The following is a 24,488-nucleotide window of genomic DNA, read 5'->3' on the forward strand; positions in this document are numbered from 1 at the left end:
TACTTAGGGCTAATACATTCTTTCTGTTTACTGCTTCAAGTTCTTGGCTCTAGCCCCTGCAATATCTAAAGTAGGTCCTCTTCTTTGCCATTTCTTTTGCACTTGTCATATAACTATTCTTTTTAGCATGCCTTTTGAAAGAGGCTCTCTGTATGCTTAGAACTTTGAGTATATAATGTATCTATACTTTTGGTTTTTGCTTTCCTTTCTAGGTATTGGGTGTTCATAATTGTGTGTTTTATGTGGGAGGGATAATCTCATTTATGGGCATGAATAAAACTTGTCTGGATGGGAAGAAAATCTCATTTCTAGTCTTGCAAGAGAATAAGGGGCTTATGCTCAAGCATGGGATGATCTTGTTCATTGAGGTTATCTAGCTTTGTGGAACTTGTAATTTGTTTAGAATTCAATATCAATTTTGCTCGGTGTGTATGTCAGTTTGAGGGATATGCCATTTTATGAGCATGAAAAAAATCACAAGAACATGGAAAGGATCTATAGATGGTCTTGCAAAAGAATCAGATACTTGTGATTAAGCTTGGGCTTTGTTCATTCATTTCACTATGTTTCCTAATCTCTGCAATGAATTTATTGTGGAACTTTTGAATTGTTAAAATTAAGCCTTGGTTATTTGTAGGTAAGTGTGTGGGAGGGTTTTGTAGATTTATGAGCATGTGTAAAATCTCAAGTACATGGAAAAGGATATGTTGGATGGTCTTGGAAGGAATAAGATGCTTATATTCAAGCATGAACTTCACTTATTCATTGAACTCTTTTTTCTTAACTCTTCAATGATTTCTTCAGGTGGAAATATCTAGCTTTGTGGTCCTTTTACATTGATAAAAAATCTATCTCGTTTGTCAGATGTAGGTATGTGATTGAAAGGGGTATGCTCTACCATGAGCATAACCCAAATCTCACATGGACGTGGAAAAGAATCTCTTTGATGGTCTTGCAGGAGGTCTATGCTAGAGCATGGGTATAATTTATTTATTTTTCCCAAAAAAATGTAAATTCTATTAATGCTTGAAAATAACCATACAAACATCTTCCAAAAGGAGCTGACGATGAAAAGAAAAGGTTTCCCAACAAGAATAAGCATCCATTTTTAGATCTCATGGCTCATTGCCTATAGAGATTCCAGAATAGGAGCTAGCAACCATGGTGGTGGTCTATATACCTAGTGAATACCCCTCGCAAAAAGCGTGTAGAAAACTCCTACTGGCCGCAAGGTGAAAATGATGTCTTGCCAAATTACTACTAGGTAGCCGTCGAAGAGATTGTCTAGCTTCTAGCCTCCCATCACGTGGCTGCATCAAGCCACCCAGACGCTCCAAGTGGTGATGCTAGAAACAATCTCCCACTCTAGAAGAGGTGGTGGGTGTGAGTGGGAGGGCTGAGCTACATCATGGATCTCAATCTGACAGACCTACTATCCATGTATCTTGTAGGCCAGTATAATAGGGTCAATCGCAAAGGCATGGCCTCCCTCCATGAACCAGGCCACCATCCCCCACGTGAAGTTTGTGCTTATCCTCTGTGTACTAGCCACAATCTTGAGGGATGCCAACCATATCTGTTGTGTAATAGAGTAGCCCCATAGACAATTTGGAATTGTCTCTAAGACTCCATCCTCACACCTAGTGCATCTGCTATCTATCCGCATCTGCTCTAGCCAACTAGCCAAGGGCCAATGGGCAAGCCACCATGTGCCAACAGCTAGAAGAAAGAAGAAATCTTTTGTGGGCACAAGCTCATCCAAAGGCGGGGCCAAAAGTGACCTATGATCTCTTTCAATACATCTCGCTCTAGCCAATGGTGCTCCCTTGTGGGCAACCATGCTACTGCATCAAGCTATAAGCGACGCCCGATGTGAGTAGTGTACGAGAAGAAGGAGACCTCCTCCACCCAGTCTGACTGCCTTATGTAGGCAAGCCAAAACCACTCCCCTGGATCCCACTGAATGTCACACAATGTCTTGCCCTCCCAAATCGCTCCCTCTAGGGTCAATAAGACTATGGAGGGATCGATGTACCAAGTCCTACCTAATCGATCCACAATCCTGACCCTTTGCCAATCTAGATCCTCTAGGTCCACCTCTGTCTCCTCCATCTCTGACTTAGCCTATAGTGAGCCTCCTGGTCCCACCCTATAGAAACAAAGTTGAAGGAGGCCAAGAGACTTTCTAAAGAAGCATATCCGAAGCAGTACCCCTGTTTGTGAGAACTGTCATGACCAACGAGACGAGGGGTCCAAGGGCTCCATAATCCCTCCCATCAAGAGTCTGGGATCGCCTCCTCAATCTCATGTATCTTGGTGCCTACATTGCGGAGGTAAGAGAGAGAGCCTATATGTGGGTCTTTGACTCTCTAGGAAGTCATTTGCATGTCTCAAAAGATCTAGGCGGTCTCCTGTCCCACTGTGCCCATCTGATATGAGTATGCGCTCCTCCAAATTTCTAACCTTTGGATGCTAGATGAGCGACTATCTCTTGAACTCCTCTTTGCAAGGTGTCCTAGCCCGAATGAGTCCTCCTCACAATCAATGCCACACTGTATAGAGACTCCTCATCAATGAGAGCCCTTCCCTATCAATGGAGCCTTAGAGAAGATCCATCTGTATGACTGCTGTGACTTTCCATCAATGTTAGGCGTATTCCTTAGAAGCCCCTTCTGGAGTAGGAGCTTCCAAGGTTCCACCCCTAGGGTAAGGCCTCTCACTATTGTAGGAATCCAAGACCCTATGGTCCTCCGCATTATAAGAGTCCAAGATATCTTCTGCAAGGGCTTCGTCCCAAACTTTTGCCCATGGAAGCTTTGCGAAGCAAAGAAAATTATTGGCCTTTAAAATCTCCTTCAGAAACTCATTTGTGAAATTTGTAATGGTCGAACTGCCACATGTCTGTTGCCCCATTCACTGTAACAAAACAGCTTGTTGGTATGGTTGCTATAGCATGCTTTGCTGGCATGTTTGTTGGTATGCTTACCGGTACACAAGGCTCAACCAAGTCACTATCAGTCAAGTGACTTGCACCCGACCTTGTTCTACTAAATAACTTGTTGCTCGGTAAGGCTTTACTTTGCTCCCATTGTCAAATTTGTGAAACACTCTTCCTTGTTAATCCTCGAGCAATACTGTTCCATTAGGAAACACTTTAGTTAACTTGTAGGGCCCATTCCATCCAAGTTTAAAGGCTGTTTTGAGGGGTCCCAACTTGGCATTATATAACAACACCAAGATTCTTTTTTCTATGTGTTTAGGCACAATGTGCTTGTCATGCCATACTTTCCATTGCCTTTGAATCACTTGATGTGACCATGGTGCTTGGAGACACCGTTCATCTAGGTGGGCTAGCTGATGCAATTTCCCAAGACTCATCGAAGTGATTTTCAATTACCAGTTAGAGACTGGGAACAACAAACTCTAGACCAAAAGCATCCTAAATGGAGTTAAGTTTGTGGTGACATAAATGCAGTTCTATATGCCCATAACACAGCATGTAGCTTGGTCTCCCAATCACTCTTATGAGACTGTATGGTCTTGGTCAAAACCAATTTGAGAGTTTCATTTGTAGATTCAACTTCCCCATTGCCTCGGGAATAATAGGTTATAGAGACAATGTGCAAATCTTAAATTCATCCTTTAGTAACTACATGACCTCATTCAAGAAGTGTGATCCTTGATTAGTGACAAGTTGTATTGGGTGTCCATACCTACATAAGATATTTCCAACCACAAATTTGGCCATGCTTTGAGCTAGAGTACCTTAGCTTCTACCCATTTGGTAGCATAATCAGTTGGCAACTGCATTATACTTATTATGTGTAAACCTAGTAGGCTTGAAAGGACCAGTAAAAACCAATGGAATGCTTCCCAAGGATGTGTAGGTTGCAATGGCATAGATTGGTTAGGGAAGTGCATTGGCATACACCACATGACATACATTTTGTCCAATCATCCTTAAATACGGTTCCCCATCATAATTCAACCCACAAAACCTTTTGAGCTTTCAATTCACCTTGGAAGTGTCCACCAGATGGACCCAAGTCAGCTTCCTACAAGACTATAGCTCATTCATATGGTAGAACACATTGACAAAGAACACCATTTGCACATTGATGATAACCAATCAAAGTGAATTTCCAAGCCTCCAATGCTAATTGCCTGCGTTTGTCTCTTGGCATACTCTTTAGAAATGTCACATCAACCTTGCTCAATAGTACTACACAACCAATGCTGGAATCCTTGAATAAAAGGACATTTCAAAAGCACAAGGAAGACATACTATGCAGTTCAAACATCCTTGTTTCGAAAATACTTTGCCTACAAGAAACACACTCCCAATCTTATGATGATCCAAACATCCCAAACTTCAAACACATGTGTGTACTTCAATGATGGCGTAGAGTGCTTGTTGACAATATTTAGATCTCCCTCCTTGCAAAGTATAGCTATAATAAATGTGTATAAGTCGCCAAAAGCACAAAAGAATACTCTCATCCTCTCACTAGATCACATGCTCGATAATTTCAATACAAAGTGTCCCACTTATATCTTGGGAGACTTCAACTTTGCCTATAGAATCAAAACAACTAAAGTGCACACACTTCTCATGCTCATGAAATGCTACAATATGATTCACAACAGCACTACAAATCCGTGCTCAACATTGGATCATATAGGGACAAACTCAATCATCCAAAACCGGCTTACATGAACAAAGTACACATATTGGTGTGCATTCATTAACACATACCCACGTAAGGCGCTTTAGAGCCACGAAGTTATGACACCTTGTCAACCTCATGCCGCAAATTGTCTGCACGACAAGCGTCTGATCTTTAACGACTCGAAGAGTAGTTCACCAGCTTGCCTCCACAGCAAATGTCTCATCTTTACAATCTGAGACAGGCCATAAGTTGACGCTCAGGGTTTTTGCGCCACCCAAAGAGTTGATAAGCTTTCTCCGCCGTAAACCATGGAAGTTTTATCGATACAGTGCGGCAGCCTCAAATCAACGCTCCACCATGGCAGCGTGCTCTTGCCAAACGGGCGAACAAGGAAGGGATGCATTCGCGACCCGTTTATATGTTACAGGAGATTGCAGGACACGGCTGATTTTCGCGCCGTGCTGCTTAATACCTCATCGCGATCAATGAAAATGCCATTTCTTTCCAGTGCTCACTCGACAAATGGGAGCCTAGCTGGTAAGTTTTGTTATATTGTATTTCTCTGCCGTCATAATTGAACAAGTGGGCACCATCCTGTCAAGCTGCATGTCGAGTTAGCAGCTGAAGATCTGAGTTTTGCGTTCGTAATGGAGATTCAATAGAAATTTTTATGAGCATTGATACAGCTTTGACGTAGATACGGCCATTCGATTCAACTCACGAGATCGTTTCTCCTGGTGATGACATGTGACCGTCTTGACGTCAGATAACATTTTGTGCGCGGCAGAGGAAGAGCACGAATTGCTTCTTAAGGTACTTCACACCAAAGTTTGCGGTTGCAATGACAAACAGTGCTCCGAACCACGGTTGTTTGGTAGCTAGGTGAATTCTTAGGGGCTTTCTTCTCTTTCGTTTTCTCTTTTATTTTCAATGTAGAAATTTGGACTTTAGAACGACCAAAATCTGAATTTATACGATTGGATATATTCTAGTCTCAAAGCTATATGAACTCTTAGAGGTTGAGATATGTTGCAGCTCATTGATTTTGCGGAATCAATCTGCCCTTTTCGGGGTATTTCCGTGTGACTTTCAATTTTTTTCTAAACTTAGAAGTTCGCTAGTACTGGAAGACGCCATTGTGGTCTATTGCCACGTGTAATAGTGTTTTGACAAGAGATCTATTATCTGCAGAAAAGAGCCAATGAAATAGGGAAAGAATTGAAGGGAACTTGCATCTTTCTTATAGGTGCGTTCTGTCTGCCTTTTGGCGGGATGGCGTGGGCTTAGAGATTTCTCTCGATGTAATGGCACAAGAGTGTAGAGTATTATCAGGGAACTGTGAATTAAGTTTCTTGCAACTGTCGCAGGCATGATGGGCAGTGGGAAGACTACAGTCGGTGAAGTCTTAGCCCGGGCCCTGGGTTACTATTTTTTTGACAGGTGAGTTATTGGCATTGTCCCAGTGTCAATGCGGAATCTGACAGAGAGCTTGATATTCTGTGCGTTTACGCTCAGCAAGGTGTTTGACGGTTGCAGTGATAAAGTTATTGAGGAAGCTGCTGGAGGGTTGAGTGTTGCCCAAATATTCCACGAACATGATGAGGATAGCTTCCGAGATGCTGAGGTTCGGAGGCTTACACAAAAGTCAACATTGTGTCTTCTTTGCTTTCTTATTCAAAGCTAACAACTAGAGTCAAAATGCTCTTGCAGTGTCTTCTAAGTGGAGCGGTGGAGAATTTTTACAATGGATTTGTGACAATACACTTAGTCATCGTTCTAATCTTGTGCCATGTTTCAATAGACAGAGGTTCTGAAGCAGCTATCCTCTATGGGCCGTCTGGTTGTTGCAACTGGTGGGGGCATTGTTTTGCGGCCAATGAATTGGTGAGTTATTAATGTCCTTTCCAGGCACAAACAAGACAACAGCAGTTGTACTTGAATGCTTGAAACAGGGGATTGAGAGTTGGGAATGGTGAGTGGACGGATTTGTGCTGTCTCATTAAAGCCCTAGACGGAATTAGGAAGGGATAGATTTAATCTGGCTGCTTTATGACACAGGAGCTATTTGAAGCATGGTATAACCGTCTGGCTGGATGTGCCCCTAGAGGCCTTGGCAGAACGGGTGGTCGCTGTTGGTACAGAATCACGACCCTTATTAGGACAAACAGGAGGCACTTCTGCTTATAGCGAGGTGAGAATGACATGCTTTCCACTATGATGATTCATAGACTCTCATCTCATGTTTTGGTGATTTTTCTATGCACTGAGTTAATTGTCAACTCTATTTTCCAAAAGTACAGGAGGTTCTAGAAACGACTTCATCTATGATGGTTCAAAGTCAGTGAGCTCACTTGCTGTCTCATCTTGCAGGCTTTGACCAGTCTCTCCCACATTTTTGAGGTTAGGGGTCGCTTCTATGCAGATGCTGATGCTAGAGTGTCTCTTCAACGTATGATAAGATATTCGAACTTCCTTTCCCTTGGGACATCATACATTGCTCTCATTTTGTAGAACTGCAGTGTCCTTCTGGGAACTTACAGATCTCACATGGTTTATGGTTGTTCTGGCAGAAATGGCATTAAAAATGGGATATCAGGATGTGAGTGCTCTGACTCCAACAATGATAGCAGTGCAGGTATAGCTCTTTCACTTATAGCTGTACAGTGTAGATTCAAGCTTTGAAGTTTGAATGTTGTATTTTGATTCTGGGAAGAGAGATGGTTTCAGTGTGGGCATTAGCAGACTGGACAGAGCATCAATAGGCCAGGGTTTTACGTTATGTAGGTATGAGGCTGGATGTCATTACGAGTGATGTTGATGGCAGAGGTTGACCCTCACAAGTATTGATTGTGAATGTTTCCTAGTTTTTGACTGTACAATGCTGGTGCCGGCTGTTGTGAAACATGGTGGAAGAAGAGAAAGAGTGAGAAGCAAGAGTGAAGAGAGAGTTGTGCACATGGGTAGAGGCAGGCACAAGATTTATTGATATTGATTGATGCAAGTACAAGTCTCTTTTTGTAGGCTTGAGTAGCCTTCTCTTTGACATCGCAGGTGAGTCACTACATCTCCACCTCACACACGAATTCAATCTAATCCAAGACTTGTTCAACTTGTACAAGTGTCCCGCTTGCGCAATTGGGACAAGGAGTCCTCACACCCACAAGACTTGAGTGAGGGACACTCACTCTAGGACTCTAGGAATCTCACACATAGGCTTCGATATCCAACATACCCCTTCAAAGCTACGATGACAAGACTAGGAAGGTACCTTCACACGGTTGAAGGTACGCACGACTACTGCTCATTGAGCCAACACCTAAACTCTCATGGCAGGCCTGATAAGAGGCTTGACCTTCACACCTATACATTGGTCCACCCTCCATAAGGACAAGGTGTACCTTTGTCTGCCAATGCGTAAAGTTTTGTACCAAAGAATTTCTTGATTTGAGAAGTAAGACAGGGAGGTTCCATTGGTGGAGATTGATAATAAGTCTGTGAACTTGGAGTGTCTTGCTTAGCAACCAATGGGCCAGCATTGGATCAGACTTCACTCATAAATTAGGAATGAAATCAGCAGCACGCATAAATATCACTCACACAATGGGAGTATCTCCGGCTGAAGTAGCAAATAGGTAGCAGCCTGCTTAAGTGCTACTAGAATGCATTAACGTATCAAATATTAAGGTCTGTAATTTATGCCGCGAGTAGGTAATGCGCTTGTCCTGATGATAAAGAATTTGTTCAGGAACCACAATTTCATCTTCATCCTCAACTTCGGGTTGAGGCTCATGTGTAGGAGTAGATGGATTAGGTCCGTGATAATGCTCAAGTAAGATGACATGGAAAGCATTATGGATCTTCCAATGTGATGGAAGATGGAACCTGAATGATACATCATTTATCTTCTTTGAGATTTGAAAAGGACCGTAGTATCGCAGCACAAGCTTAACATAAACAACTCTATTCCCAACTTTGGATTTGAGTCTTGCTTTGTTGAATCTTAATAAAACCCATTCACCTTCTTTGAAGTCAGCGGCCCTCCGTTGTCGATTTGTTCAGTTCCTTTGACGCTCCTGAGCTTGTACTATGTGTGTGCGGACATAATCATAAGCCTATTTTTGGTCCTCAATAAACTGATCTGCTGCAAAGCCTTGATCTTTGGTGCGCAACACAGGTAATGGTGATGGCTTTCCATAAACAATCCCAGCAGGAGATTTACCTGTAGATGAATGAACAGTATTGTTGTATGCGAACTCCACCATAGGAAGGTATGTCTCCCATAGTTGTGGGTGATCATGGGCATAGCATCTCAACAATTCTAGCAAAACTTTGTTTGCAGCCTCGCTTCGTCCATCAGACTCTGGATGGTAGGATGATGAGAATTCTAGCTTTGTTCCCAAATTATCAAACAAGGCCTTCCAAAAGTTACTTGTAAACTTGCTGTCCCGATCTGAAACAATTGACTAAGGAATCCCATGATGGATGAAAATATGCTTGATAAAAAGTGCAGCTGCTTCTGTTGCTTTAAGAGTCTTCTTGCAAGGAATGAAATGAGCTTGCTTGCTAAATCGATCAACTACTGTCCATATCATATCGTGTTCCTCTGGTGACTTAGGGAATCTGGTAGTGAAATCCATAGAAATATGTTGCCATGGTACTTCAGGAAAAGGCAAGGGCTGAAGCAAGGCTTGGGGTGATAATTAGACAAGATGTAACATACTGAAAGACATTCTTTCTCATTTGAGACCAATAGAAATACCTTTCAAGTTGTCCGAGTGTCGGAGACAATCCTCTATGGCCAGCAAAGGGAGGACTATGGCATTCTTTAATCACTTTGGGTCTGAGGTCCCTTATTACACAGATCTGGTTCTGGTTGCATAAATATCCATCCCTAAGATAATAATCCTTATGGCCGCTGCCATGGCTGAGCTGCGTCCATATATTGGAGAAATCCGGGTCATCCTTGTACAGATCCTTCATAACTGCAAGTTCTTGATGATAGGCTGTTGTAATTGAATTTATATGTGGCCTTCGTGATAATGCATTGGCAACCACGCTGTCTTTCCCTGGAGTATGCTGAATCTGAAAATTAAATGCAGCCAGGAAGTTGGCCCATCTCATGTGCTTCTCACGTACTAGGGGTTGAGTAAGAAAATACCGGACACTCTAGTGGTGTGTCTGGATCAAGAAATCAACGCCCAAGAGATAATGCTTCCAAACTTTTAGAGCATAGATGACTGCAAGCAGCTATTTCTCATAAATATTATAATTCAGCTCAGCACCCCTAAGTCTCCTACTCTCATAGGCAACTGCATGTCCTTCCTGTAAAAGATTTGCTCCAATGCAACCACCACTAGCGTCAGCCTGGACTGCAAATGGCTTGTGCAAATCTGGCATCACTAAAACTGGAGCTGAATTTAGCATCTTTAAGCAATTGAAAAGCTGATTTCTCTTTGTCTCCCCATGTGAAAGCTGTATTCTTTCTTGTCATATCATGTAGTGGGGAAGCCTTATGAGCAAAATGATCGATGAACCTGCTGTAGTAGGAGCATAACCCGAGGAAAGACCGCACTTCATGCACTATTTTAGATCAGGCCATTCTTTAATCACTTTCAATTTGTCAAGATCCATCTTTATTTCACCATTTGTTTACGATATGCCCCAAGAATCTTATCTCATGAAGGAAGAATTCACTCTTCTTTGCGTTTGTATATAACCAGTGTTCCCGTAAGAGCTCAAATACATTTTTAAATGCTTCATGTGCTCTTCTTCTGAATACTATAATATCATCGAAAAATGTACCAACAAAAGACATTGTATTCTGAAAAATTCGATTGAAAATGGCTGGAGCGTTACTTAATGCAAAGGGAACTACCAAATACTCATATAAGCCTTGTGCTGTCTGGAAGGCAGTTTTATGAACATCTTGTGGGGCAATTCGTACCTGGTGATACCCGCTTTTGAGATCGATCTATAGGATGGCGTCTTGCTGACCCTATAGGGTGGCGTGTTAGGCAGAGAACTTCCTGGAATCAAATCTATAGTGAGGTCCTTTGGCCTTTCCGGAGGTAAGGACTCCAAAGAAAATGGTCCTTAAACTCCTCTAAGAAAGCTCTCCTTTCAATGGTAAGCTTATCTTTGTTCCCAATTTTATCTGATTCATGAACAAAAATCAAATAAGAGAAAACATATTTTTTAAATACCTTCTTTGCTTGGATATGATTGACCATGGGAATGAGGCTGCCAGAGACTCCTGCAGGAATAACGATTTCATGTCCCCCTTGCACCACTGTCACTGTCTTCTTCCGAAAATCGACGCTGGGCTCTGAATGAATCTGTGTGGGTAGGCTAGGCCACTATTTTATAGGAGAGCTAGGGCTAAAAATAGAGTAGCTTTTCTAAAACTAAGATAGCTAAAAGTGGAAAATCTAAAAGTAGAAAAACTAAAGTAGCTTTTTGGAAAAGCCAAAAAGCAGAAAAGCTAAACTATCTTTTTAGAAAAGCATCAACCTCCTGGAGATTTAGAGCGCCCTAATTTGGAAATTGCTGCTTTCAGTTCCAAATCTGTAAATGGCAATTCCAATTTATGTGCATCCTCCTGAGAGGGGATGGGTCAAACATTCTACGGAAAAACCCTCCTTGCATCAACCTCCATAGCCAGGGGAGGAGGCGGGAGTAAACATATCTGAAAAATATTTCGAACCTCAGGATCAAGCTGTTGTGTGACACGGGTGCAATGAATGCATGTGGCGGGAGGCATGAAGACTTTTGAAAAGCCTTAGAAGAACAGCCCGTATCTTGGATAGCTTTATGCCTGAAATTTTTTTCAGCTTGCGTTGATCATTATCAGACAAGCAACAAAGGGCATCGGTGAGAGCCATTGATCATCCATAGAAAATTGGCTTTGTTGCGCTACAGAAGTAAAGCGCTGAACCAAAGCTTTTGCATCTGCCACTTTGTGACACAAGTATCCAAGATAGCTTTTGCCATGATGTCCGGCATTGCCATGGCGAAGCGACTCCATGCCTAGTCCCCAGTAATGGATGCATGCAAGACCAGTCGGCGTAAAAGAGCCTTAACCATAACTTGAAAAGCATGATGCTTGAGGTAGTAATTATTCACCAATAAAAGCCTTTGTGCAGCGGCAAGCCAAAATGAAGAGTCATAGAGATTGGAAAGTGATCAGAAAAATGCAAGCATAATCCAAGTGCACATTGCAAGTAAAATCATCAAACTGGACTGCATGAAGTTATGTAGCATCGATCTAAGCATGACCAATATTGAGTAAAGGTGTTGTGATGGAGCTGCCAGAAATCACATGCCTATAAAGTATGAATTAGAATGCTCTGGAATTCTTTTTACTTGCCGTCATATGGGAGCGATGTGTACTGCTGTTCTCATTTCCTGGGGAATTATCGAAATCTCCACATACAAATGCATGATGTGTCCAAGGATGCCCAAACGATGCCCTATTTCAGCCCGAGCAGCAGAAGTGGAGGATGCGTAAACCGAAGTAAAATCATCACACACACTTTTTAGTGAAAACTTTTGATTGATTATATTACAAGAGTAGCGACCTCAAAACGAGGCAACCGAAATTACATCAGCTGAAAATCTCAGTGTATGCTAGATATACATCATGATCTATGTAGTGCGTCTGCAAGCAATCAAAGAAGGATTGTTGCAGAGAACGCTTAAAAAAGCCAAACAAGGAAAATATAGGATCAACAAAGACTTTACAGTTCTATTGTGTCCATAAAGTCCAGAGTGCCCAATTGCGAACCCAAACAAAGAAAAGATGAAACTCCGGTCTGGGTGGATGAAAACCAAAGAGCCAGAAAGACTTTCCAAAAGGAACAGTCGGGAATCTCGCTCGTAGGCGCTGCCGAAGAAGATCAATAAACTCATGAGAACATGGACAAAACCAGAATAAATGAGGCAGAGTCTCCTGAGAACTCAAACATCTGTGGCAACGAGCAAGAGCAATGTGTCTACGAGCCAACATCACACACACACACATGCGCGCGCGTGCGCATGCATGCATGCACTATAGCATCATGGGTTAGTCACATATGGGTTCGGCTCTCTCTCTCTCTCTCGCTCTCTCTCACTCTCATGGTGATGTGAGAGTTGTGCCACTATTGGTTAACCTAGCACAAGTCTCGCAAGATTGGTTGCCACCATCTCCTTTCTAGGAGTAGATGACACTTTTCTACCCCACATTAGTGAGAAGGAAATTGTTTTGGGCAAGTCATCAATAGTCTTAGGTCCATTGGAGATTGCCCCTTCTATTAGGCTCCTTATTTTTACGATGACGTAGGGGCACTCCCTAGATTTATAGCCCTCCCCACCATCCACGGGGGTAAGATCCTTTAGAGAGTGGTTTGCTTTTGCGCTCTTGGGTAGTGCTTTGTTTGTAGGAAGATCCGCCTTGTCCCACTAAGTCTAGGGGCCCCTCTAGTCATGCATATACTCTTCTCCATCTCAGATATAGGATTCACAGGCACAAGAGTCGAGGCAAGAATAGGAGCTCCTGAGCACAGCCCAAGAGACTCTCATGCTCATAGTAGCACATAGTAGCACAGATTTAGGAGCATCTAGAGAGCAACACTTCCCTCGATCCCTTGTTCCCATTTAGGAGGGACACTCAAAGGAGTAGCACTTAGAGAATCCTCTAGAGGTGTAGCATGCTGAGAGCCATGCAACGGCATAGGAGAGCATGCCCGGGAGGGCGCTACGAGTTTCCCATATTATTCAGCCAATGGCCAATCACACGAGGCGACAATGGATATAGGAGACACAAAGATACAAACAAGGTGGCGGTGGAGCTACTAGTCCTCACATTTACAATAGAGACCATGAGACTCATTATATGGAATATTAGGGGCTTTGGAGGAGGCCACATCCAACAGGGCAGGAGCTGCCTCAGATAGGAGATACATAGAGCCTTTGTGGGAGGGTCCATTTATTCTTCTTTAGTTCAGGAGAATCATCTGTCAAATGCCTGTACAATCTAGTGCAAGAGGCTACTACCAAGCTAGAATCGGACCATTTGGTCCGCCTCCATGGGAGGCAAAGCCACTACTAGAGACCTGGATGCATGGTATCTAGGATTGGGGTAATGTTATCTCAGGGAGAGCACTGTAAATTTGGATTGAGTAGGTTTTGGAACTTCTTAACATTCATGCCCCCAATTAATCCCTCTTTTGGATTGGACCATTGGATAATAGGAGGTGACTTAACAGGATTTATATGAGGGCATATAGGTAGATACTATCAGAGGAGCTCGGTAGAGAGCTTGGGAAAAGCCCGCATTAGGTTAGAGGACAGGATCCATGGTCTATACCTGATTTTGGGCATTCACAAGGTCTTTACTCTTTCCCAGGAGAGATAGACCAGTAAGAGTGTTCTGCACTTGACTACCATTCCAGACGGATGAGTATCATTCACAAGATCTATACCTAATTTTGGGCATTCACAAGGTCTTAGTCCTTTCCAGGAGAGAGAGACCAGTAAGAGTGTTCTGCACTTGGACTACCATTCCAGGAGAGATAGACCAGTAAGAGTGTTCTGCACTTGGACTACCATTCCAGACACACCAGCATGAAGGCCAGGTGATGAAGTGATATCATGACTTCTCAATAGGATGATACAGGCAAGCGAGGATTGGCCGCAGCAACGTGCCAGCAGTAAAGACTTTGGTATATTGTAAGGCAGTACAGAATGAGGCGATTGTGGTGGCAAAGGTGGAGGCGGGGGAATTGTTTTAAATCAATAGGAGGTGGAGCCTAGTCATACTCTGCTGGTAGAGGAGAAGCCCAAACCTGGGATGTGGTAAGAACAGGAAACAACTGTCCCGACTCTTCTGGAGGTAGCGGACCCAGAGGTGCCGATGTAACTGCATTGATCAAGGATGGAAGAAGATATGGATTTGTCACAGGTAAAGATACTTCAAATGATGAATGGGACATACTGATAGATACTCTTGTCACAGCAGGCTTAACTTCAGCTTCATTATCAACTTCATATCTACATCAGCCCCACCACACCCATCATCAGACACCATTTCATTTACTCTTAGTAAGTGTTACAAGTGTTATCCCTTGCAAACTTCTCTTCAACAGTCCTGCATAACTTACATGAAATGATTTTAGTATAAATCTCTTCTTGCTTCATATCACTACCATTGCCAAAAGTCCCTGCAAGCTGATTAGGGTTCCATGATTCTGCTCCAATGTCCCTTCATGATATACGACCTAGTTTGAACACCAGTTAACGTTTTCAAGTTGAGCATTCCTACTAAAAGATGTTTCTTCAAAGGGAGCTATAGTGCGTCTGTCAAACTAGAGATCTTGTGGATTCTAGAGATGCGTTGTTGCAGAGGATTTTTCATAGTAAGGACAGATTCAAGTTGTTTCAACTCATTCTGGATATGAGAAAAGTAGGCCTCTGGTATTCTTCCCAGGGATAAAAGGACCTTAATTTGAAATTTGTATTCTCTTTCTATTGCTAACCAGTATGTTTAGGTGTTGCAGTAGGGCTCTTCCCTGCTCTATGAGGAAAATCCCTCGCTCTTAAATTGTGGGGCCAGTTCTAGTCTGTGTTAGGTCCACTGCATGTTCAGATGGCTTTATCAACTCTTTAACGCATAAGACATCTCGCAAGTGAGCTCTATGCCACTTCCTATAGGCCCAGAGGCATGTTTACGACCCATTTGAGATATTATATATACAAATACCACACACCTCACATTTTATCTCTGTTGTTTTATCTACAAGATCTTTTATAACATTTTCAGACCCTTAGACCTTTTCAACTTTAAGACAGCTGTCAGGTTTTCCTTTGGCAGCATCTTCAAATTCATCTTTAGCTTCCCTTTCAACTTCTTCAATACCTCCTTAGAGATTTCAAATTCGTACTGGACACCTTGCTGAGGTACACCTTCTAAACTTCGGAGGCGTTCATCTTCTTTCTCTACATGTTCCTCATTTGGTGATACTGTTTCTTCTGGAGTTATATTGGCCTGTTGAAGCATTACATCGCTTGGCTCAGACTCTGGAGGAGCCTTCAGTTCATCTTGTTCAGTTTCTGAGGAGGTGCTTGGTCCTTGCTGCTGGTCATCAGATGCAAAGCCTTCCACCACAGCCATGCCTTCATCCACCACTAGGCTCTCATCATTGACGGGACCTGGTGGGACCATCTGGTTCTCTGTGAATTGAGTCTCATCCTGAGGATTTGGAATGTCACCTAGTTCGACATTAGACACCCTGTGAATGTCTTCACTAACAAGCATGGAATTCAAATAGCCGGATCTGTCTCCGGTGCAAGTCGCACATCTTCAAAGCAAAGTAAGCTTGCTGAAACATTGATGCTCACTGTATCCACCGTGCAGAAAACAGACTTTTCTCAGGTGGTCTCACCAGTTCTGATATTCCAATAGTAGTATCCCCCATTGTCTTCAGGACAGCTTGCCATTCGTTTAAAGAAGAACCATTCTTCATCCTGGCCAAGGCCATGTTCATCCTGGCCGTCAATGTCCTTGTTTTATTCAATCATCATAGTGTAAATTTTAGGGGAAATGTATGAATCCTTTGGAGGATTGCCCACCTGTTCATCCTGAACGTTCAAAGAATCTTTGCCAACCCCAATGCAAGCTTCCTCTGTTGCACCCATTGTTGGTACATCTTGTTCATCCAACTCATCACGGTATTGTCCAAGTAACGATAGAGGATTCTCATGTACAATTCTCTTTAGTGGCCTGCATTTACCCCAAGTCTTTCCTGTTGCACCTTCCAATGGAAGATTTATTGGCAGACAGGTTGATAAAGACTCATATATATATATACGAATAATACGTACGCGCAGGCTCTGAGTGAATTTTCACAGAATTATTCCAGTAGGCACTGATTTTTGCTAAGTCGGAATTGGTTGAATCAAATAAAAAAAGAGGAGATTAATACGAACCCTTGATTCCTGCTGCTTCTGTTATTGCTGCCGGATTAGCTGTAGGCCGTCCAATATTCGTTCTGAGTCTCTATATCCTAAGGAATCAGACGTTTCGATGGTATTTCCTTCAGTAGAACTGTCGGATAATCAATTACTCACTGAGGTACCAAGTATAATTTCCTGTGGTTTCTCGAAGTATGTCTCCTCACAAATAGAGACATCTAGAGAATTGGAGGCTTTTCGTAGCAACTCAAGGGATGAGTCTGATTCCAGAAATCAGAAGGTTGGGAAGGAGATACCTATCGAAGATACTTCCAGCTCATCATCTGCAAGGCTAGAATATATCCGATCGTACAAATTCAGATTTTTGTTGTTCTTCGACAAAGCAACCACACAAGCTCTTTCACCTAGCCCAACGAGTGTCACCCCAGGATGGCCCAAGTGGAGAAGAGAATTACAGCTCCTCGTATTGTTGACTGACCAGGGTTGGCATGGCAGCATCCGAAGAGAAGGTTACCACTTGTGGTTCATGCACATCTCTGAATACGACGGAGGATAGCAAAGCACCCAAAGGAGCTGCCACCAAACGACACTCCTAAAGCGTTATGAGATGCCTCCCCAAAATTTTAGTCATTGTATTTTGGACCTGGACAGCCCTTAGAAAGAATTGAGAAGGACATGCTTAGGCTCAGCAATGCGACTCGTCTGGTTGATGAAGTAGCAAAACAATGTGTCTGATGGTTCGAACTAGGCAGATCTCAGGGGGACGTCCTGGTATCTCTATATTGCAAGCTGATTCACGGTGGAGCCATCTGTCTGAAGTTGGTTGCTGCAAACATTAAACATGGTGAGAAGAAGACTAGCTACCTTGCTATATGTTTCTATTCATGCATTTGTCTGTTCCAATGGTGAGAATCCAATTCGATACAAATTAAACTGCGTCTTGTCGGGGCATTTGCCATATTTACTCCTTGAAAATGGGAGGTATGTGCAAAGCTCAGTGATATTGGAGGTCCATAACGACAGGCTCGGAAGTCCAAAATGTTCAGCTATCTCTTTCGTCCAGGTGAGGTGAACACCCGAGATAATGCAAGAGAGAGCTGGAGTCGCAGCATCAGTGGCTCCTCCATGACCTGCTGTAAGAGAACCTTGAGATATTTGAAGGCACGAAGGAACATTTTATGCATATTCAAATCACTGGTGAGTTGAAAGTCAACAGGCAGTTCGTCAGGGAGGAAAACAATATGAATATGGAGGCCTGTCCAAGTCTCATCAAGTACCAGTGAAGAGAGATTCGTTGGGTAGTGAGCGACAGTGATGGCAAAGCCATGATGGGCGTTAAGCTTGCTTATTTGTAGCATGGGCAAGATGTCGCCGATGGAAGGGAGAGGAAAAGCGCTTCCCTGTACTCAGGTGTTTCAGTGGGAGCTGCAATGTCGTCACCCCAAAGATCTAGCTTCAATCTGCGACCAGGACCTTGTTGCCTTCGATCTCTACTCTTTCCTATGGAACCAAGGCAAAAAGATTGAAGACTTACTTGATAGAGGAGGCCAGGGCCCAGGACTGGGAAAGCTGTGGCCGGCGTATGCAGAAGCAGATGAAGAAGAGAAGATCAGCATGGGAGCCGAGCAAACAACCAAAACCTAAAAAAAGAAAACGATCTGGAGCCCTTGGATTACGGGAAATCCAAGGTTCGCACATGCACATGTGCCTTAAGGAGAGGCCAGCTTTTCCTTTTATGGACTAGGCTGGTCATGTAAACAACGTATAAAATCAGTGAGTTCAGCTTATCTGGCTGCCCTATGAATTCTCTCAACCTCGTTTCAGACCCCTAACTGTAGCCCACTAGGCAAGACCAGTAGTAAGCTGGTAATCTGTCATTAACTATTCTTATTGTGCCTCACATTATTATCATCTGTTTCTTGCTTTAAATATTTGAGCAGTACCCCTGTGTGTATGTCACGTATGTTTTGACCTCGATTGACCTGAATGTCCAAAAAACTTAGAATCCCAAACAGCATGTGAGATTTTTCGAGGCACTTACAAAGGGAGAAAGAAGTTCAAAGAGAAAGCAGCTGTCATGTTGAGACAGGAGCTCTTCAATATTCTTGCTCAGTCTTTTACTGTTTGTTTGTTGTGTAGTCCATTTTTTGATCATGAACGATTACACCACTAATCATGCTGGCCTATCAAGGTTTTCCAGCTATCTATAGAAGGCTTCTTCTTTGCTCTATGTTCCCCCATAGATCAGTTGCAGGTCAGCATTGCCAATTAATAAATGATTGTCCCTTGCAAAAGGGTTTGAGCACCACCTTCACAGTGTATCATGTTGACAACTGCAGGTGCTTGAAGAAATTGTCAAGCTGATCAAGCGCAAGAAGTGAGAGATAGCTGCCTAGGGTTTGCAACAGTGAAGTATCTGACTATGAGTGAGTCCTGCTGGACCTGGTGAGTGTTCATCTCCGCATTGACATGGTCTCAAGCAGGGTCAGATTTAACCTCCTAGCAGAGGCACCTCTGCACCTCTCGTTTTGTAATGCTGCATGAACAATTTGTGCGACTGGGTTGAAACATCAAAATGTAAGATCGGGCATCTTTGCTGTATAATTCTTTCTTTGGCCCCCTAGACATGTCCTGAATGAATACTCTATAGTCTAGATTAGTTAAAGAGTTTTCTTTTTCATCACACTCTTTCAGCTCTTCAATTTATCTCCGTTCAGTTCTATTTTTCCCCTTTTGGACATGCTAATTCAACTGTACTGAGTTGTATAGGTCCTGATTATGTCTTTTTCCTACATATGCTGCATTTGTCACATGGGATTTCCATGTTGGTTGTGTGACATTCAAGAGACATAATGTGCTTTCACAAGAACTGGTGAGTTGTTTGCATACTCCTCAAACTTATTTAGCTAAGAAAACATCCAAACCCCCCTCCTCTCTCTCTCTCTCTCTCTCTCTCATTTACTCTTTTGCTGTGTTGTTATTTTCTCTCACTTTTGTCGTCCAACTCTCAAGGTGTGCATTGCATTGTCTGCTTGTGGTCTTGTCAAGTTCGCCTATGTACTAGGCAACATATATCTTGTTCTTGACTGACGCCACAACAAGAAGGGTTTAAAACCAGTTGTCTAAAGGTCATGCTATCATTATACTCAACTCACAAGATCTATGTGGCAAACTTCTCCGACAATCTTACAAGGAGCTCACTCGAGGAGGTCAACTAAAGAATAAGGCAACGGAATTAACCAAGGTCAAGGCTGCTAGGAAGGATGGAAAATGGGCAGTATATCATGAAGGCATAGTAATCATTAGAGAGTTTAAATCCAAACCAAAAGACTCAGTCTTAAATTGATGTTTGGCTGATTATGTTTTCAGACTATTGTGTAGGAACTCTAAATAATTGGAGTTACTTTTTTGGACTCCTTGGGAGCTGCCATGTGCCCTCCATAAGCAGATGTACTAGATGGCTTTTACTGTCCAATAGACTTCTCGATCTCCTGTGGACATCAATAGACTTTCTTTCTTTCGTTCTTTCTTTCTTCATAATGATGAGCCTAGTTCTCAACATGAAGGGAGAGGTTTCTGATGTTTAAACAGCTCTTTGGAAAATGAGATTTTGAAGGGGATGTTAGTTCACACGATGATAGTTTCGAAAGTCAACGTGTCAGAATAAGATTAAGCATGGATACTTGTAGGTTGCTGCTTTTTTTAATTTTTCATTTTCTATCTTTCTCTTTCTTGGTTAAGTTGTTTGATGGATCTCTCAAGGGGAAACTAGAGAGCTCAAATCTCTTAAATTTATGTACGCCCAATGTCCTCACAATGTGGGATGTTATCGAGACTAGTGTGTGGTCAAGCCACTTGGGGTTGGGCAAGCAAGGGTGATCTTTTTAAAAAGCACGTGGATAGTGTAGCCAAACAAAATGGGGTGATACTAGTGCAGGTTGAATCCCTAAGCACTTTTGGATCAAGTGTTTACATGGCTCAATGCTATCTTTGGTTGCTACTAGGGATCAAAATTGCTGTTTACAGGCTGGAATAAAGAAACAATAGTGGCGAAGGCAACAGTCAAGTGTGGCTTTTAGCTGTGGATTGTTAGCATAATATGATGGATTGGCACCATCGCAAAACCATATCTAAATCAGGGGACCAAAGCTAAGGTGAGAACCAAAGCTAAGGTGAGAAAATCTGATATGACACGGCTCGAGGCCAGCGTCCTGGCCATGCTCAGCCTGCCTACACAGAATATAGAAGTGTGGTCATCTCTTGATCTATGGTTTGAGTTTGAAACTAGCCTAACTACAACTTCTAAGAGGTGAAGTTTGGATAATGAAGGACAATTGGAAGAGATTGAATATCCAGTGACACATTTGATGAGCCCTAAAGAGGTGCCAAGAGTTGGCTTTTCTTTTGTCACTTTACATACCAAGTTTTAGTGTTTTAGCCGGTAATTCTACTCGCAGGTCTTTAGGGATCATAGCAAACTTAAGTAGTCATAATGTCTTGTTACGGGTGTTCGAGGAGCTAGTAAACACTCTGCAATTGAAAACTTTTTGTGTGCCCTGAGCAACAATGCGGTCTACCAATATCAAGGTACACATACCTTTCATTGATTATCCAAGCGAGCTGAGGTCTATATGGTCGAGTTGAGGCATGTAAGGTATTGTTAGCGACTCATGTTCGCAGGCTATTTATGCGGTAGGATTGATGGCTTGCTTAGTTATGAATATAGTTTTGTGAGCATCTATGGTTTCTCATCCCATTCTTGTTGGAGAGCTAGCAAAGTGACTTTCAACCTATCCCATTCCTTCTAGAGGAGGTAGTGAAGCGAACTGCACATTCCTTGATCCTCTTATTTTTTGGTTTGCACCTCTATCGATGTGTTTCCACTGTTAATAAGCAGTAGAAAGCCCTTCATGCAACCCAAGTGTTCTTGTTGAGCCATTGCAAGCTCGTTACTTAGCTAAAGAAGTTATTGTTGGAGTGTCTCTTATTATTATTGAATGGCATGATCTTGTTGTAGTAGCGCATCTTGACCTTAGAGCTTACTCCAAGAGGTTGTTACTCTATGCAACTAGCTTTTCTTAGCATTGATTTTTCTTGACTTCATTCGACTAAACTACTTGCGTTGGCATCCAATTGTTTTGCATAGAGTCCATAAATTTTGGGTGTAATTCTTTAGAGAGCTTTTTCTCGTGAGCTTTTTAGAGAAGTCCAAAAATTTTGCAAGCTCTTTTTTCATCCCCCTCCCATACATACATATCCCAAAGACACTTTATTGGTATCTTTAAGGAAATTTTGGCAAATTTGGACATGCTTTTTTTCAAAACATAAATCTAAACACACCATGACCATTACTAACTCTCCCAAGTAGTGCATAATGCTTTTACAAACAAGGATTAATGTATAGATTAGAAACAACATTCTCATTACATCAATTTTCCCCCTTTAATGTGGATTTGGCACACCCTTAATTCAAGATGAGCACAATCATATTATTTACGTATATGATAATGCAAGCTATGTATGAGCTCTCTTAATGCAATGATGTCTTTAGTGACCTTGATGCCTCTAATGATCCCTTAATGTCTCAATGAAACATTATTAGAATAACGAATAAATATCTACTAATGATTAGACAACCTTGGCAGCTCTAATTTCTCTGAAAAAATCAAAACTTTTTATAGATGCATAATTTGGCATTCTTGATAGTGAAAATGAGCTCAAAAGGTCCAAAAACCCTAGAAACAATTGTGAACATGAGTGCCTTTGGAACACTTTCCAAAGCCCCATAGGAAAAAACATTCATATGCGTGGACTATACTAGGGCCTTGTAGATGCACTTTTTCCCCACATCCAAAGGTACCCATGTTTACAGTTTTTCTATGGGGCTTTGGAAAGTCTTCCAAAGGCACCCATGTTTACAATTTTTTTTAGGGCTTTTGGGGCTTTTGAGCTCATTTCTAGAGTTAAATGTCAAACCATGTGTGTATCAAAATAAAATTATTGCAAGAATTTATAGTATATATATGTACTTTAAATCTCATATGTGATCCTTGATATCTCAACTAAAGTGTATGGAGAAATTGATATGTCACATAAATTTATCTAGGATTTATGTAGATAGATTGAATGTCTTAATTTTATCCCATAGATATGACCAAGACCTAATTTTAGAATTCCTTAATTTTTTTCCATCATCCAAAGATACCCATGTTTACAGTTGTTTCTAGGGTTTTGGGCATTTTGAGCTCATTTTTGGAGTAAAAAAGGTCAACTTATGTATGTATTTAAAAAAATTTATTGCAAGAATTTAGAAAGAGAGTGTGTGTACACACACACACACACACACACACACACACACACACACACACACCACACACACACACACACGCACGCACATGCTCTCTCTCAATTCTTACAACAATTGTTTTTGATACATACCTAATTTGGCTTTTTGACTCTAGAAATGAGCTCAAATGCCCAAAACCCCTTGAAACGACTATAAACATGGGTATCTTTATATGATGGAGAAAAATTAAGACATTCATAAATTAAGACGTTCGTCAAATTTGATGTGTGATCCTTGATATCTCAACCATGGTGTATATGGAGAAATTGATATGTACACATTAATGTATCTAGGATTTATGTAGATAAATTGAATGTATTAATTTTATCGCACAGATATGGCTAAGACCTAACTACAAATGTGTGAAAAAAGTCTGCACACTTTTCAAGATGCCAAAAAATTTCACGAAATTTTTTCCTTCCTTTAATGTAGAATTCTTGGTCTCTTTGGACTTAGGAAATTCTTATCCACACCTAACAAGAGTCATAGGGTATGTGTGTGGGGGGGTGGGTGGGTGAGTGGGTCGGTTAAGGGTAGTGTGAGGGGGGATCTTAAAAAAGCTCACAGATTTTGTTTAGCTCCCAACAAAGCTCATGAGAAAAGGCTTTTAAAAAGATGTACCCCATATACTTTTCAGCTTGGGGCAATTCATAGCACAACTCACACCCAATAATTGACATTAGGGGAGAAACAAACTCTCAAAAGGGCCTCAAATTAGTGATTAATGGAGTTCGATGGACAAAGAGAGAGTTTTCTCAATTCAACTAGATGTTATTATAGGAGACCTGTGTCAATGCCTCACCATGTTGTCCATGACTAGTACATGCCATGCAAAGGCTCGTATTGGTTCATGCCATGTAGTGACTCTATTGGTCGATTTTAGCTTGCCATACAGTTCCTTGTCTTGATAGCTACCACGTTCCATTTTCCAAAATCATTCCACCTTAAGTTCACTCCAAGTATTTCATAGCTAAAATAAACATATTTTGAGAGTTTTAAAACTCTAAAATCTGGTAGGTATGGCATCATAGGACACTGCACATGCATGCATGGCACGAACATGCTCTTAGTTCATCGATGGAAGTCCATTCGTAAATTTGGCAGCATGGGTGTGCTACACTTTTGCACATGGCACAAACATGCTCATGAGGCTTTTAGTTCATCTATGTTGGTGTGGGATTAATGCTATGGTTGTAGACTATTAATAGAGGGGATGGAGGGGGAAAGAGAGGGAAAGGGGGAGGGGGCAAGAGAGGGAAATAAAACAGGTAGGGCAAGGGAGGGGGAAAGAGGGGAAGGAAGGGGGAAAGGAAGGGAAGGGGAGGGGTAACTTCAAGGAAGGCAAGGGGTAGGGGAAGGGGAAGGGAAAGGCAAGGGAGGGGGAGGGGAGGGGGAGGGGAGGGTGAGGAAGGGGGAAGGGGAGGGGAGGGGAGGAGAGGGGAGGGGAAGGGGAGGGGAGAAAGGGGGAAGGGGAGGGGAGGGGAGGGGAGGGGTGAAGGGAGGAGTGAAGGGGAGGGGAGGGG

At 42.3% G+C, this 24,488-nt stretch overlaps 1 protein-coding gene across 1 annotated transcript; it reads left to right on the top strand.

Moving 5' to 3' along the window:
* Positions 1-4,791: 4,791 nt before the first annotated feature.
* On the top strand, positions 4,792-19,302 carry LOC147889936 (shikimate kinase 3, chloroplastic-like). Its single transcript, XM_087390585.1, has 10 exons — positions 4,792-5,207; positions 5,437-5,483; positions 5,862-5,916; positions 6,038-6,110; positions 6,207-6,294; positions 6,472-6,554; positions 6,729-6,861; positions 7,041-7,119; positions 7,241-7,305; positions 18,959-19,302. The coding sequence occupies exons 1-10, from the start codon at positions 4,979-4,981 to the stop codon at positions 18,998-19,000; spliced, it is 894 nt and encodes a 297-aa protein (XP_087246711.1). The 5' UTR covers positions 4,792-4,978; the 3' UTR covers positions 19,001-19,302.
* The last annotated feature ends 5,186 nt before the right edge of the window (positions 19,303-24,488 follow it).

The sequence above is a fragment of the Dipteris shenzhenensis genome, chromosome 19 (assembly GCF_047967505.1).
Source record: "Dipteris shenzhenensis isolate YYH24624 ecotype China chromosome 19, Dip_SZ_1.0, whole genome shotgun sequence".
Lineage (NCBI taxonomy): Eukaryota > Viridiplantae > Streptophyta > Polypodiopsida > Gleicheniales > Dipteridaceae > Dipteris > Dipteris shenzhenensis.